The sequence below is a fragment of the Mesoplodon densirostris genome, chromosome 11 (assembly GCF_025265405.1).
Source record: "Mesoplodon densirostris isolate mMesDen1 chromosome 11, mMesDen1 primary haplotype, whole genome shotgun sequence".
Lineage (NCBI taxonomy): Eukaryota > Metazoa > Chordata > Mammalia > Artiodactyla > Ziphiidae > Mesoplodon > Mesoplodon densirostris.
The window spans coordinates 54,130,150-54,147,691 of record NC_082671.1 but is presented as its reverse complement, the minus strand read 5'-3'; the positions used below and the strand labels follow the sequence as shown (position 1 = coordinate 54,147,691).

General features: G+C 36.1%; 1 protein-coding gene across 3 annotated transcripts in view; it reads right to left on the bottom strand.

Moving 5' to 3' along the window:
* Positions 1–17,542, bottom strand: part of NELL2 (neural EGFL like 2) — a 458,505-nt gene that overhangs the window by 230,836 nt on the left and 210,127 nt on the right. For all 3 annotated transcript variants that reach the window (XM_060111915.1, XM_060111916.1, XM_060111917.1), the window contains 2 exons: positions 5,783–5,874; positions 2,543–2,645 (listed from right to left, as the gene is read on the bottom strand). In XM_060111915.1, coding sequence (XP_059967898.1) covers positions 2,543–2,645; positions 5,783–5,874 — 195 coding nt within the window. The remainder of the gene's footprint in view (positions 1–2,542; positions 2,646–5,782; positions 5,875–17,542) is intronic.

Genomic DNA, 17,542 nt, shown 5'->3' with positions numbered 1-17,542 from the left:
TTTGGAGCCTTATTTCGGTGCACAGCTTGGTTTCCAACCACTGGCCAAGCCTCCAGTGGAAAGGTCAACAATTTAATCTCATGCTCTGCCCTCAGGGAATATTTACTAACTGTTGTTGAACAACTTAGTTTTTCAGATGTGAACATGGCATCTTTAGTACTAGGCAGACAGGCCTGGAAACTGGAGCCAACCTTACTACAAATGAATTTGTCACAATATGTGTGTAGGAGTTGACTCAAAATTTAATCCTTCAAAACTTGACTTTTTTAGTTTAAAAGTCAGAGAATACCAGGAGGACTCATTTGTTTATTCTATTTATTTGAAGTGAGAAATGGAAGTAACCTTTATTTTAAATGGTGCTAAATGTTTCAAGAAAGGCCAACTTGTCCAATTTCAGTTCCAGTTCTAAGCCAGAGGTTCTCAATCCAGGCTGAGTAAAATAATTTACTGTAGAGTGTTTTTTTAAGGTGATACCAAGGCTCCATCCCATATATCTGAAATCTGCCTCTGAAACACTTATTCAGGAATTAGGAAAGGGGATTTGAGCTTCTGCCTTAGCGAAGGCAACTCCATATTGGGAGCCCCAGTTCCATTTTGAGAAAAACCTATGACCTAGGCCTGAATAAGCTATAATATGATTAAATGCTTAAAGAATCACCTTCTGCATGCTTGAGAAATTCCAGGAACTACAGGACATTTCAAGCCTGCAGCTACAGATGAACTGCTCTCCCTACACAATCAAGGTGACTCGGACCAGACCACTGCACCATCAATTTCAAGGTAATTATTGAAGCAGACTGTGCTGCTCCATACATAGCCCCCTACTGCACACCTCTGAACTTTTCCTTTACAAATTCTTGTCTCCTAACTGGCAACTCGGAGATGGTTTTGGGGACACTAGTCCATCTTCCCAGGTTGCTGGCTTCCTGAATAATACATCTTTCTTTTTCCACCAATCCTTGTCTCTAGAACATTGACTTTTGAGCAATAAGAAGCCAAACCTGAGTTTGGTTCTGGCTCTGACCAGTCACATATCAATGATATCAGGATCTCAGGTGGAGGGGTGTAGGTCACAGTATATTTTGTCATTGTATTGATATTTTGAGTGGGCTGTGTAAACATATTAATTTTTAAAACTATAGACAATTTAAATGTAACCAGTTTTGTAGCTAGCTTTTCCATTCTTAACTTGCTTTTGGTAATGTATTAAGGCTCTTTAAAAAGAAATGGATGCAATCAGGCCATCTTAATTGAATGGATGGAAGAAGTAGCTAAAAAGAAAATGAAAAAACTGTACCACCCTCCTAAAAATGGGAGAGAGGGATCTTATGTTTCCTTTTTAATAGATGAGATTAAAAGGAAACAAAATAGTATATGTTTTATAAAGTTTATTTTTCTTACCTTTTTCCATTTAAGTTTTATTTTGCACCAATAAAGGCTATTATTAAAACAAGTGCTAGTAGCTCATTTAAGGCACTGTTATACAGTACCAACTACATGAGTTATGAGTCTCAACTACAGCCCAGGTGTCATACTAGGTATTAAGAATATAGAGATGGGGCTTCCCTGGTGGCGCAGTGGTTGCGAGTCCGCCTGCCAATGCGGGGGACACGGGTTTGTGCCCCGGTCCGGGAGGATCCCACATGCCGCAGAGCGGCTGGGCCCGTGAGCCAGCGTGTCCGGAGCCCGTGCTCCGCAACAGGAGAGGCCACAACAGTGAGAGGCCCGCGTAATGCAAAAAAAAAAAAAAAAAAAGAATATAGAGATGAATATAAAGACCCAGCCCTGCCCTTAAGGTGCAAAATCCAATGAAGGAGACAGATTCACAAACACATGATTTCAGGATAACACAAGAAGGCACATATAATTTCATGATTGGTAGGGAACATAAAAATTCCATATAATTAATCCTTTAGTTTAATACTTAAATCTATAACAAAATACCAAGTTTAAGAATCTCTAGTGATGGGCAACTCACTGCCTCCTGGGCAGCCCACTGTATTTCTGAATACCTCAAGTTTTACTGTTTTCTTATACTGAACTAAAAATCTAAGTTCCTTCTACTTATTGGTCATAGGCTCATCATCACAGAGGCAACACAGAACAAGCAATGCATGTCTGATGGCCTCTCTCTTCTTGGTAGTGTAGAGCCTATCAGTGAAGGAGAGTGGAATTGTGAAGAGACGGATTTGAACAACATGGGAATTATGCTCAGACAATTATAAAAACAGACTGAAGAGAAAAGAAAGGAAATCCCCCCCACCCCCGGCAACAAAAAGAAACAATAAAATAACTCAGCACTGTTGTGTAAATGTTTTCAACAATGCCATGCTGACTCAGAACAGGTACACAGAGAGAAGTATAGAAACCCAGAGCTTGAGACAGGTACAATACACCCTGCAGAAATGCATGGGAGCATCTCGACTTTAATTCGATAGTCTTTGGAAATAACTTGATTATAAAAAGTTCTATTTCCTGTCAGTTGAAGTAGCCTCTTAGAATGACTCATGCACATAAATTTTATTTTACAGAAAAGCCTTACCTTTACAAACTTTGCAACAGCTATGAGACAAGGTAATCTGATGAGACTCTGGACAATCCAGAGCTGGACAGCCTGAACTCTCAACCAGCTTCATGGTCTGGTCCTGTCAGACAACAGAAAATACAAGCTTCAAACCTCTTAATTAGGAATAACTCAGAAGTTTCCAGATCCGGCATCCAAGAGATTTCTTCAAACATGAAAGTAAAATTTTCACCCTGAGAACCTCTGCACAGGTCACACACTCACTTGCAAAATGACATTAAATGACAACTGGAAAGCCTTTCAAATGGACAAGTAGCTCTGGGAATGGAAGCATGCCACACTGCAGCCATGCCTTCAATTTCCAAACATCAGGGTAATCCTGAAAGATTCTGTTAGTTTACAACATATTTGCACATCCAGATGACAACTGTGTCAAAGACACAGCTTGAATTCTATTAATAGCTCACTTTGGAAAAAACAATAAATAAAACCCAGGCTTTTTAAACATTCTCATGTCAAAGTTTCCTAAACTGTTATAGATTATCCCAAGTGAGTGTGATGAGGCACATTGGCGATCTCTCACAAAACTATAAGGAAAATGAGGACAGGATTTATGTCTCTTGAGCATGAATGTCTTGCATTTTTTCTGGCATATAATAAGCAATCGAAAAATTTTCCTGAATGAATGAATAAATCAATGTAAAACGATTATAGTTCTAGCCACCAAAGTAGATAAAACCCTTCTCAAAGAGAAACCTAAATACAGAACAGAATACTTTTCTGATAAATGTAACAGCACTGCCCTTGAAGCAAACATTTTGCTTCTATACTGTCAACCTCCAGTCTCTTTAAGAGCGAGGGTCATTAACTGTTATACTATGCTTACCAATATATAAGTAATAAAATAACCATTGGAACTTGAAGGCTTCCATCTTAATACTGCTCAATAGCTTAGCTTTTTAGATATCATTTCTATAAGTACTGCTTTTATTGAAGAAATCGTAATTTCAATATCTCCCTCTTCCTGGCTTATCAATGGAAAGGACCTTCTCCAAGTCACCATAATGGCAGGAAAAAAAAGAAAGTGTCAGAAGACATGTATACAGTGGAGTCAAACGCTATTCTTCCTTTGGTTTGACGGTAATATCCATTCTGATAATCTTATTTTCAGGACCACAGTGTTTTTCTGTGTTACTATGAAACTCACAGACCCCCCCCAGGACACATTTTCAAGGCCACAAAACTGACAATAAAGGAACAAAGAAGGACTAGAATTGACAGCCCAGAAAATGGAAGCCTGAGAGAGATGACAATTATGTAAAATAGCTCAGGGGCCTGAAGGGAGAAAAAACAATGGGAGTCCTTAATGTCAAGAATTTAGTGAAGAATACAAAAGCTTATGAAATTCTGGTAGAGCTGTGCTGTAGAATCCATAGCCACTAGCTACAAGATTCTGATGACTTCATATGATAAAATAATGTAAAATATTTCATTAAGAATTTTATATTGATTACATTAGAAATGATAATATTTTGGATATATGGGGTTGAATACATAAAATTAGCACAAATAAAAATCACATGTGTGGCTTGCATCATATTTCTACTGGACAGCACAGCATTAGAGGGTAGGAAGTGATTTCTTTTGTTTGAGCAAATAAATAGTAACATTTATTCATTCACCCAATATTTATTAAGCACCTGCAGAGTTGCCTATACACAGACTTCTCACAAACTGAATTTAAAATAAAATCACTTTATAGGTATTTTAAAATCAAATAGGAAACTATCTCAGTAAATTTTAGATCTTAATTATCAATATTATGGAATACACTTATCAAATGAAAAGAACACACACACACACAAAGTGGAGAATCTTCAAATGCCCTCACAACTTTCAGATTTAGGGCTGATATTTCAAGTTAAAGTTTACTTAGAAACCAGCTGATAAAAGTTTTCCACCTTCCTTGAAGTAAAATTTCTCTGATTTCCTTGGTGTTGCTAGATCTCACTCCAAGTCTTCCAATCCTTATATCTACAGTGGGACCTGCTCCACTCAAAACAGCATTGGTGAAGGGAGGCTGACAGAGAAAAATCCATCTTGAAATATAGCTTCAGCAATTGTGTTAGTGTTCCTATGCCCCAGCTCCCTTAACTTTAAGACGGTAACCTCCATCATGGGAGAGCTTATTTAAAGCCAAAAGAAGCAGCTAGAATACCTTATAACGGACATGAACAAATCAGAGCTTTCACGTTCTAGAAACCAAATCTGTCACAGTTTTGCATCTTTATGTCTCTGCCTTGCTTATCCCAAATGTCTTCCAACTTAAGATGCATGACGTATATGGCTGGATTTTTCAGATTCAACTTATCTTGGCAAAATTCTGAGGATTTTCCTTTCCCCAACACTTAATCATATGAATGCTCACAGTTTATTGCCAGCAGAGTAAATCACTTATCTTAATTTTCTAAATAATCTATACATACTAAATCATCCCCACAAACCATGTACAAGAGGCATTTGAAGAAGAAAATTAAGGATCAAATGTAAAGCAGAAACTTTATATGTAGACAGTTTCCTTTAGATAGAATATGGCTTGAAATATAACATTATGGTCAAGGAATATAAAATCATAGTTTATAAAAGGTAAATGTGAAAAGTGTTATGAAACATATTTAGTTTTTCAATTAGTAGGTCAAGAAGCAGACTTAAAATGAATCACATTTGCTTCAGAAGCATACATCAAGAGCACATTTATAAAACATTCCCCTTAAAATTATTTAAAAGATTCCTCCCAAAGGAATTAAGATCAATATCAGCCTCATCTCCATCCAACACCTTATTTTTTATTAGGTGAATTTTGTTCTGATTTTAATTGGACTGAGTGATATTTATCACAAGTCAAAAGCAAGAGTGAGAACAGGCTGAGTCTAATTTTATCTAATACATTTTCTTCAAAACAGCAAACAAGGAGTTGATTTGTATTTGGAAAATATAAGACAACTTCATAAAACTTTAATTTGACAAAAGGGTATTTTTATTTATTGGGAAAATTATTTTACAACCACTAATTTACATGACTGCAAAAACAATGAGAATTTCTATATATTTGAGCTATAATTATCATCTTAAATTTCTTAAATTTTCTCTTTGCCTCAGAAGTTTTAAAGGTATTACAAGGGTGAGATTTTTAAAGGAACATTTACTGTGTTCATGTAACTGAAAGAAATTTGAAACACACATGAAGAGCTTCCTTACCTTGCACTCATAGAGAACACATACTCCAGAAGAGGAGTAGGCTGTATTTCTTTCTCCTTCAAAGTAGGTTCGTCCATGAAATTGGCATATAGCTTTGGAGTAAAAAAAACATATATATTTTTTAAATGTTTCATTAAGAAAAATAGCTTACTGGTGTTCAGATCATTTTGCCACAATATTTCACATGTCCTTATGACTTTTCAAGGTGTCTGAGTAACTGTAAACCTAAATTCAACCCAATATAAGGCACATGTAGGCTCAAGTTATTTTCATGCCCATTAAGTTCAGAGAGTAAAATAAGGTAAAAAAGGATAAGGGGCAATGGCAAGTCAGAATTAAACTCTGAAAAAGGAGTGCTGATAAGCAGACTCAAAGCCAATTACTTGTCTGTTAGATTATGTCCCACTTCAGGGCACATTAAGCAGGTGCTCAAAGCAGCTACAAATCAGGGGCAATACAAGTATGAGAAAAGTTCATTTTTATATACCATTACAAAATTTTAAAACAGAAAATTAGAAAGAAACTATTTTAATTCCAGTACATACATGTAAATGTTATGTTCTATGGGTTAGTATCATTTTATTTGTAAGTACATGTGGGTTAAGGCACCCTATTTAAGATGTTGAAAGGTCTTAATCTGGGCCTGCCTTGCTTCCATCACAATTAAATAAAATTTTAAGATAGAAGTTCAGACTCAGTGGTGAAAACATTTTTAATGAGTGAAAATGCATACAAAGTATCAAAGAATTTTTTTGAGACTTTCAAAATATTTACAATTCACAGCAAACATTTAGCCAATGGAAACTGCTTGCTTGTTTTGAAATGAATGTTTCACACTACCCATGTTGACTCATCACCTAAACAGAGACAGATTTACCCTGAAGCTAATTAAGCTTAACTTTCAGTATCCTACTGGGGCTTAGCCCTCTATTCTAAGACTCTGAACCAACTTTTGTTTTCACAGATTTGCACTGTTTTCCTTTCAAAGGACACTCAATATTGTAGATGCTTTGGAGCTCCATAACATCTAGATCAACCCAAGCTAATCACTTCAAAAGACCAGAGGAAGCAGTCATCTGATAGGAAAAAAACTCAAGCAGTTTGTTAGCCCTATTTACTAAATCCAACTTTTAATTTTAACTACATGGATTTTACAAAAGGGGTGTGTATATTTCCTTTTAATTCCATTGTGTGAGTTAGAATAAAGTCCCTCTTCAGAATTTATATATCCCATTATCTTTAAAAGTATCACATTGCCTAAAAACATTTATAACAAAGAAATTAGACATACTTCTATTAAATAATGAATATATATATGGTTGTACAAACATTAATATTTAAGCCAACTTTCATCTTTGCGCAAAAGTTAACTGATTATTTAAAAGGTGAACATTTAAATAATGGAAAGCATGCACATTTAAAAAATGCCATCCTTCAACTGATCTCCTTACTCAGCTTTTATTAACAAATTTCACTACATAATATATATTACTGGCAAATTGATTTTAAAGTTTTGGAGGTTGTTGGAAGGGAATACAACTTACTTGCATAAATTATATGACTTAAAAGCTGGCTGAAGCTTGCTCACTCATGAATATTCAAAATGAAACTAGGGAGTTGTCAGTTACATACTATCTATCATATATGAATTACAATAGCATGTGCATTTACTTAATGACCCTGATTGATTGTAAAATGTCTATCTCCAACATGTAATTTGTAAGATTGTGCTTTGTTTTTTCTTATGAGATTCAATAACCTCAAAGTACCAAGATCTGGCTTATGGCATGTTCAATTATACTTAAGTACCACATTTTATAAGATAAGGAGAATAAATAAAACCTTCTTCTATTCAGCACCTGCCAGTCAAAGGTTCCTAAGCCTATTATATTATACAACTCGATAACTGCAGTCTATTCAAGTCCAAGGATATGTTGAAGAAAAAAACCTGATGTTCCAAGTCTTTCTTAGAGCAGAGGGAAAAGGAAACACTGTACAAACACAAGGGTAAATTCTCCTTATACAAAGTCTTATGATAATTTAATATTCATGCAGAGCAGATGGACCTTCTGCTCTAAACTCTTAATTCAAAAGACTCAAATAGGCAACTTGTGAGACAATAGGGCACCAAATGGAGCTTGGCAGAGCGAGAAGCACAAAACGAATGAGATCACAATTGCTTCATTTCCTTTCAAGCTATCAGCACAAACAGGGTGAATCTGGCTTAGAGAGAACCTAAAGTGAGTAATTTTTGTCTCGTTTCTTTTTTGATCACTTGCTGTGATTCTCCATAATTCTGAGGTTTACTCTAAATACCTAGTGATGCCATCAGGGTATGCCTTCCCTAGGTTCTTTAGGGGAAAAATGTTAAGAAACTCAGAAATATATACATATATACATACATATATACATATAAATGTATATATTCCTAATCATTCCTAACAAACACTACAAGGAATCTTGAAAATCCATAAGGATGGCTCTGGGACGTAGGAGTAGACTGCAGGAGTAAAAGTCGTATTAATTTGTTGATACATATAACAAATATGTACTGAGCTTCTGCTAACATGCCAGGTAGTCTGCTAGGTACTAGGATTCAAGATGAAAGAGACATGTTTTGACCCCTCACTACTGAGTTGAGAAGACAGACTCATACACAACTAACTATAATAAAAGCCAAGCTCAAGTGCTATAACTGAGAAATTCATAAGTGACATGTAAACACAGGAGACCAAGTGGTAAACTGGGGCGGGGGGGGCCGCACTGGATCAAAGGTGAGGAAATAAGGGCTGCAGAAGGACCCAGACTCTGGCAATAGCGACAAGTCATCATCACCCTAGGGTTAAGGAACAGGGAGAGGAAATGGTTTTATTGGAGCCCACAGTGAGCCAGAGTTATGAAGGAGAGGCAGCCCAGTGGGAGCCGAAATCATGAGAGACACAGGTACCACCAGAAACCCAGCCTGGTGCAGGGAAGGAGCAGGGAAGAAACATGGCCAACTCTCTCCCCTCTGGCCTTCCTGTTTCCTGCCAGTGCATCTCATTGGCAAACCCTACCCAAAGCCAGCTGGCAAGGAGACCAGGGTGAAACAGTCTGCAGAAGTCCAGCTCCTGGGGTACAGAATGGGGCAGAGAAGGACAGGTGGGGTGCGTGGGGTGCCCAGGAGAAAGAATAACCAACCCCCAGCACTGGTGGCTATCACAGTAATTCAATTTAGACCATGAAGAGAAACAGTTTACAAGGATAGGCTGCTTACAAGAGCATGAGAGAGTGGAACACAGTACAAATAAATTTTCAAGAGGGAAAACTGAGACATTTAAGAAAGACAGCTCTATTTTAAAGAAAAACCCAGATAGCTTATCAAAATGAGATCCATAAGCAAGGAGAAGGAAAAATGAAAGAACTGGGCAGATCAAGTGTTAAAACAGAGGAGAGGAAGCAGATTAGGTGTTGCCTTGATTTTAACCAAGGCTAACCCTGCAGGTATCAGGGATGAAGAAGCCTCAGGGATAATAATGATCACTGTGGCTACCACACTGACTGCAAGAAAGTCTCTAGAATTCCCTAATTGAATGGCACCTCCCTGCTTACCCTTCCCCAGCACAGTATAAGAAATCACATCCTCAACAAAACAACAAAGGAATAATCATTTTGCTGTATTGATTTCTTCTTCTATTCAATTGCATTCACATGTTCATAGACAGAGGCTTCATTTCTTTCCTAGTTTTCGGGTGTGTGTGTGTGTTTGCTGCTGTGTGTGTACATATAGCAATAAATTTCTTGTGACATAACTCTGGATTCCTATGTCCAAATCATTTACCAGCTTAAAGCAGAATTATGCCAACTAGGCTACATTTTCAAAGATCTACGCTAAGTGATTTATTGAGTATATTATATGTACATATTCGAAGGTAATGAAGCCTCTAGGGCGAAGGGTATTAATTCATTGATACAGTCTTATCCCCTTGCAGACTAAGAAGCTAAGCCCCCATGCAGTCAGACTAACACACAGCACTACCGCTACTCTTAAGTTATTAATATTAACCAATATCAAATGCATATTCACTGTGACTCTCATACATACATACACACACACACACACACACACACACACACACTCCCATACACACACACCAGGGGGTACCGTTCACATCGTGTGAATTATGTCACTCAGAGCTGTCCAATGAACAGACTATTAAGCCATAGGGAGAGAAATTAACTAGAACTTGGAGAAATTCAATAGGATGCTATAACAATTGGTATACATGTTTTACCAAGGCAATATTAAATATCACTAATTATAGTTAATAGCACCATAATTATGAGAAAATCCACAAAAACAATTAATGTGAATCATTTTCACTTAATCTCTCCTCTATTTTAACAATTAACAAGAAATAAGAAGACAGGAAATGCTACAGATGTAAATTTGAGAGTCTTCAGTCATAAAAAAGTGAAAAGGAATTTATAGAACAGACTGAGAAATGGATAAGTGAAAGAAGCCAGTAAAACTCTAAAAGCTGTAAGTTACACATTAAAATCATGATTTATTGATCATTAATGCAAAGCTAGAAACCGCAGATCACTCTAATGAGATCTAAATCAATTTCTGCAAACCTTTGTAGAAAGAATTATCCAAATCTATCTAACAATATTTTAGAATATAAAAGCAAAAAGACATATATTTCACTTCTAAACATTTCCTCAGTTACTACATATTTAGATTCTTTTTATTACAGGATTGAAAAAACATGAGTCTACACTAAATTTCCCTATTGGTATCATCACTTTTAAAAATGATACAACACAGAGGGCAGACAGCAGAGCAAGAAGAACTACAATCCTGCAGCCTGTGGAACAAAAACCACATTCACAGAAAGATAGAAAAGACGAAAAGGCAGACAGCTATGTACCAGATGAAGGAGTAAGATAAAACCTCACAAAAACAACTAAATAAAGTGGAGATAGGCAACCTTCCAGAAAAATAATTCAGAATAATGATAGTGAAGATAATCCAGGACCTCAGAAAAAGAATGGAGGCAAAAATGGAAAAGATGCAAGAAATGTTTAACAAAAACCTAGAAGAATTAAAGAACAAACAAACAGAGATGAACAATACAATAACTGAATTGAAACATACACTAGAAGGAATCAATAGCAGAATAACTGAGGCAGAAGAACGGATAAGTGACCTGGGAGACAGAATGGTGGAATTCACTGCTGTGGAACAGAATAAAAAAGAAAAAGAATGAAAAGAAAAGAACACAGCCTAAGAGACCTCTGGGACAACATTAAATGCAACAACATTCACATTATAGGGGTCCCAGAAGGAGAAGAGAGAGAGAAAGAACCAGAGAAAATATTTGAAGAGATTATGCTCAAAAATTTCCCTAACATGGGAAAAGAAATAGCCACCCAAGTCCAGAAAGTGCAGAGAGCCCCATGCAGAATAAACCGAAGGAGAAACATGCCGAGACACATAGTAATCAAATTTGGAAAAAAATTAAAGACAAAGAAAAATTATTAAAAGCAGCAAGGGAAAAATGACAAATAACATACAAGGGAACACCCATAAGGTTAACAGCTGATTTCTCAGCAGAAATTCTACAAGCCAAAAGGGAGTGCCATGATATATTTAAAGTGATGAAAGGGAAGAACCTACAACCAAGATTATTCTACCTGGCAAGGATCTAATTCAGATTTAACAGAGAAATCAAAAGCTCCACAGATAAGCAAAAACTAAGAAAATTCCGCACCACCAAACCAGCTCTACAACAAATGCTAAAGGAACTTCTCTAACTGGGAAACACAAGAGAAGAAAAGGACCTAGAAAAACAAATCCAAAACAATTAAGAAAATGGTAATAGGAACATACATATCAATAATTACCCGAAATGTGAATGGGTTAAATGCTCCAACTAAAAGACACAGACTTGCTAAATGGATACAAAAACAAGACACATATATATGCTGTCTACAAGAGACCCACCTCCGACCTAGGGACACATTCAGACTGAAAGTGGGGGATGGAAAAAGATATTCTATGCAAATGGAAATCAAAAGAAAGCTGGAGTAGCAAATCTCATATCAGAAAAAATAGACTTTAAAATAAAGAATGTTACAAGAGACAAAAAGGACACTGCATAATGATCAAGGGATCAAACCAAGAGGAAGATATAACAATTATAAATATAGATGCACCCAACATAGGAGCACCTCAATACATAAGGCAACTGCTAACAGCTGTAAAAGAGGAAATCGACAATAACACAATAATAGTGGGGGACTTTAATACCTCACGTAAACCAATGGACAGATCATCCAAAATGAAAATAAATAAGGAAACAGAAGCTTTAAATGACACAATAGACCAGGTAGATTTAATTGATATTTATAGGACATTCCATCCAAAAACAGCAGATTATACATTCTTCTCAAGTGTGCATGGAACATTCTCCAGGATAGATCACATCTTGGGTCACAAATCAAGCCTCAGTAAATTTAAGAAAACTGAAATCATATCAACCATCTTTGCTGATCACAGCGCTATGAGATTAGAAATGAATTACAGGCAAATAAATGTACAAAAAACAAATACATGGAGGCTAAACACTACATTACTAAATAACCAAGAGATCACTGAAGAAATCAAAGAGGAAAACAAAAAATACCTAGAGACAAACGACAATAAAAACACAATGATCCAAAACCTCTAGGATGCAGCAAAAGCACTTCTAAGAGGGAAGTTTAGAGCTATACAAACCTACCTCAAGAAAGAAGAAAAATCTCAAATAAACTGTCTAACTATACAACTAAAGGAACTAGTGAAAGAAGAACAAACAAAACTCAAAGTTAGCAGAAGGAAAGAAATCATAAAGATCAGAGCAGAAATAAATGAAATAGAAACAAAGAAAACAATACCAAAGATCAATAAAACTAAAAGTTGGTTCATTGAGAAGATAAACAAAATTGATAAACCATTAGCCAGACTCATCAAGAAAAAGAGGGAGAGGACTCAAGTCAATAAAATTAGAGATGAAAAAGCAGAAGTTACAACAGACATCACAGAAATACAAAGCAACCTAAGAGAGTACTACAAACAACTCTATGCCAATAAAATGGACAACCCAGAAGAAATGGACAAATTCTTAGAAAGGTATAACCTTCCAAGACTGAACCAGGAAGAAATAGAAAATATGGACAGACCAATCACAACTAATGAAATTGAAACTGTGATTAAAAATCTTCCAACAAACAAAAGTCCAGGACCAGATGGCTTCACAGGTGAATTCTATCAAACATTTAGAGAAGAGCTAACACCCATCCTTCTCAAACTCTTCCAAAAAACTGCAGAGGAAGGAACACTCCCAAACTCATTCTATGAGGCCACCATCACCATGATACCAAAACCAGACAAACATACTACAAAAAAGGAAAATTACAGACCAATATCACTGATGATTACAGATGCAAAAATCCTCAACAAAATACTAGCAATCAGAATCCAACAACACAGTAAAAGGATCATACACCACGATCAAGTGGGATTTATCCCAGGGATGCAAGGATTCTTAAATATATTCAAATCAATCACTGTGATATACCATATTAACAAATTGAAGAAGAAAAACCATATGATCATCTCAATAGATGCAGAAAAAGCTTTTGACAAAATTCAACACCAATTTATGATAAAAAACTCTCCAGAAACTGGGCATAGAGGGAACCTACCTCAACATGATAAAGGCCATATACGACAAACCCACAGGAAACATCATTCTCAATAGTGAAAAACTGAAAACATTTTCTCTAAGATCAGGCACAAGACAAGGATGTCCACTCTCGCCACTATTATTCAACATAGTTTTGGAAGTCTGTGCCACGGCAATCAGAGAAGAAAAAGAAATAAAAGGAAAACATATTGGAAAAGAAGAGGTAAAACTGTCACTGTTTGCAGATGACATGATACTATACATAGAGAATCCTAAAGATGCCACCAGAAAACTACTAGAGCTAATCAATGAATTGGGTAAAGTTGCAGGATACAAAATTAATGCACAGAAATCTCTTGCATTCCTATACACTAATGATGAAAAATCTGAAAAAGAGATTAAGGAAACACTCCCATTTACCATTGCAACAAAAAGAATAAAATACCTCAGAATAAACCTACCGAGACAGGCAAAAAACCTTTATGCAGAAAACTATAACACACTGATGAAAGAAATTAAAGATGATACAAACAGATGGAGAGATATACCATGTTCTTGGATTAGAAGAATCAATATTGTGAAAATGACTCTACTACCCAAAGCAATCTACAAATTCAGTGCAATCCCTATCAAATTACCAATGGCATTTTTTACAGAACTAGAACAAAAAATCTTAAAATCTGTATGGAGACACAAAAGACCCCGAATAGTCAAAGCAGTCTTGAGCGAAAAAAAACGGACCTGGAGGAAGCTGACTCCCTGACTTCAGACTATACACTATAAAGCTACAGTAATCAAGACAATATGGTACTGGCACAAAAACAGAAACACAGATCAATGGAAGAAGACAGAAAGCCCAGAGATAAACCCACACACCTATGGTCAACTAATCTATGACAAAGGAGGGAAGGATATACAATGGAGAAAAGACAATCTCTTCAATACATGGTGCTGGGAAAACTGGACAGCTACATGTAAAAGAATGAAATTAGAACATTCCCTAACACCATACACAAAAATAAACTCAAAATGGATTAGAGACCTAAATGTAAGACCAGACACTATAAAACTCTTAGAGGAAAACACAGGAAGAACACTCTTCAACATAAATCACAGCAAGATCTTTTTTGATCCACCTCCTAGAGTAATGGAATTAAAAAGAAAAATAAACAAATGGGACCTAATGAAACTTCAAAGCTTTTGCACAGCAAAGGAAACCGTAAACAAGATGAAAAGACAACCCTCAGAATGGGAGAAAATATTTGCAAACGAATCAATGGACAAAGGATTAATTTCCAAAATATATAAACAGCTCATGCAGCTCAATATTAAAAAAACAAACAACCCAATCAGAAAATGGGCAGAAGACCTAAATAGACATTTCTCCAAGAAGACATACAGATGGCCAAGAAGCACATGAAAAGCTACTCAACATCACTAATAATTAGAGAAATGCAAATCAAAACTACAATGAGGTATCACCTCACACCACTTAGAATGGGCATCATCGGAAAATCTGCAAACAACAATTGCTGGAGAGGGTGTGGAGAAAAGGGAAACCTCTTGCACTGTTGGTGGGAATGCGAACTGATACAGCCACTATGGAGCACAGTATGGAGGTTCCCTAAAAAACTAAAAATAGAATTACCATATGATCTGGCAATCCCACTCCTGGGCATATATACAAACCATAATTAAAACAGACACATGCACCCCAATGTTCATTGCAGCACTATTTACAATAGCCAGGTCATGGAAGCAACCTAAATCCTCATTGACATACGAATGGATAAAGAAGATATGATATGTATATACAATGGAATATTACTCAGCCATAAAAAGGATCGAAATTGGGTCATTTGTTGAGACGTGGATCAATCTAGAGACTGTCATACAGAGTGAAATAAGTCAGAAAAAGAAAAACAAATATTGTATATTAACACATATATGTGGAACCTAGAAAAATGGTACAGATGAACTGGTTTGCAGGGCAGAAATAGAGACACAGATATAGAGAACAAACGTATGGACACCAAGGGGGGAAAGCTGCAGGGGTGGGGATGGTGGTGTGGTGAATTTGGCGATTGGGATTGACATGTATACACTGATGTGGATAAAATTGATGAGTAATAAGAACCTGCTGTGTAAAAAAATAAATAAAATAAAATTTAAAAATTAAAAAAAAATTTTTATTGAAATAAATTCATTTTAAAATAATAATAATGCATTTTGGAAAAAAAAGAAAAAATAATAAATTTAAATGATACAACACAAACTTAAAGGTTATAGATACCAAGAAGAAAATTAGTATAATTCACTTAGTGAGAAATGGGATTTATAATTTCTTTAAAATTCTCTTTGAAAACACCATGTATCAGTGATCTTTAAATTGTTTACACTGTCTGTTAGGGCAGAGTTGTATAAAGTAGTGGCTTTTACATAGCGTTCTTTCTAATATTGATTTCCACTGGAAGGGCTCTTAAAAACCCCATGTACAATGGCAATTATTTCATTTTGAGTCAACATGATACTTATTTGTTAGTGATATACAAATCAAAACTGTTGGATGAGAAAATATCTCATTAAATGTAATTATGTATAAGTATATTTTTATTATAGCTTTTAAAAAGGAATACGCAATAAATGTATTCATGAAACAGGCTAAGATTCTGTGGAGTCAAACAAAAAAATCTGAAAGTGTTTCAATATTCTTAGAAGACTCCAATCAGCCATGCTGCATTTATCCAGCCCACAATCTTTTTTAAAATCTGGACTCACATGGAGTCAATTCTCTTTTTTTTTTTTTTTTTTTTTTTGCGGTATGTGGGCCTCTCACTGTTGTGGCCTCTACCATTGCAGAGCACAGGGTCCGGACGCACAGGCCCAGCAGCCATGGCTCACAGGCCCAGCCACTCCGCGGCATGTGGGATCTTCCCAGACCGGGGCATGAACCCGTTTCCCCTGCATCGGCAGGGCTCTCAACCACTGCACCACCAGGGAAGCCCCTAATTCTTAACAATATGGTTGTAATAAAAGTTTTGAGCACTAAGTGCTATAAATTAATTTTCCCTCTTTCTACAATGCTTAAATTTCTATTAGAGCACTGAGCCCATTTTTCCTTTCCTCTAGTTAGCTGTACACTTTTTTTATCTTTCCTACATGAGATGGGGGCAGTGTCTTAATTTGTCTTTGGATCTTGTACTCAGCACCTAGCACTGGCCATAAATAATAAATTTTAAAGGTTTGTTGAATTTTTTTTGTAAGTTCTCTTCCAGTTTCCTATTTGATGAAAAGCCTGAAAACAAGAAAATTGGCCTCTCTGATCTTCATGTGTCCCTTTATATTTGGCCCTATCCTTTGATATTGCCTCTTATAATAAAGGTCCTATAAATTGGGTCTCACAGAAATATTTTGCCTTTTCTGTTAAATGGCAGCTTATTCTCCACTGAAGTAGGGCTGGAGCACTTGAAATGGGAGCAGATCTATCAGTTACTGAAAAAGTAGCTGGCTACTGTCAGAGCAGTATGAATAATACAAGACAACACATACAACGGAAGTCTGCTTGGACAATGTGATGACAAAACTTTCTCCTTTCTCTACATAAAACCAATTTTTATGAGTCAATGCTGTTTAAATAATCAAAATTTCAGAGTGTTTAAATAATTCACAAATTAATTAATTATACATGATTGCTTCCTTTAACTAAATCTCATTAATTATTTGGGAATTTAGTTGTTTGCAAAACTAATATCAGAGTTTAGGAAATGAGAGCATGAGAGTAGATGCACAAACCTCCTTTCTCTTCCTATATATATCATGTCCTTGCACTTCTAAAAGACCAAAGAGTGCTTCTCCTAGGGGGCCTTAATTTAGGTCAGTAGCCTATTCTTCCAAAACAAGAACAGGCCCTGAAACACCATAAATCTAGCAGTAGTGAGGGGCTAGGAGGCAAAGGAGGATAAAAATAACTTCCAGAATACAACAAAAGCATAAATTCTAACACCCTATCCAGATCAGCCTTTGGTTAGAAGGGTAGATACTGGGAAAG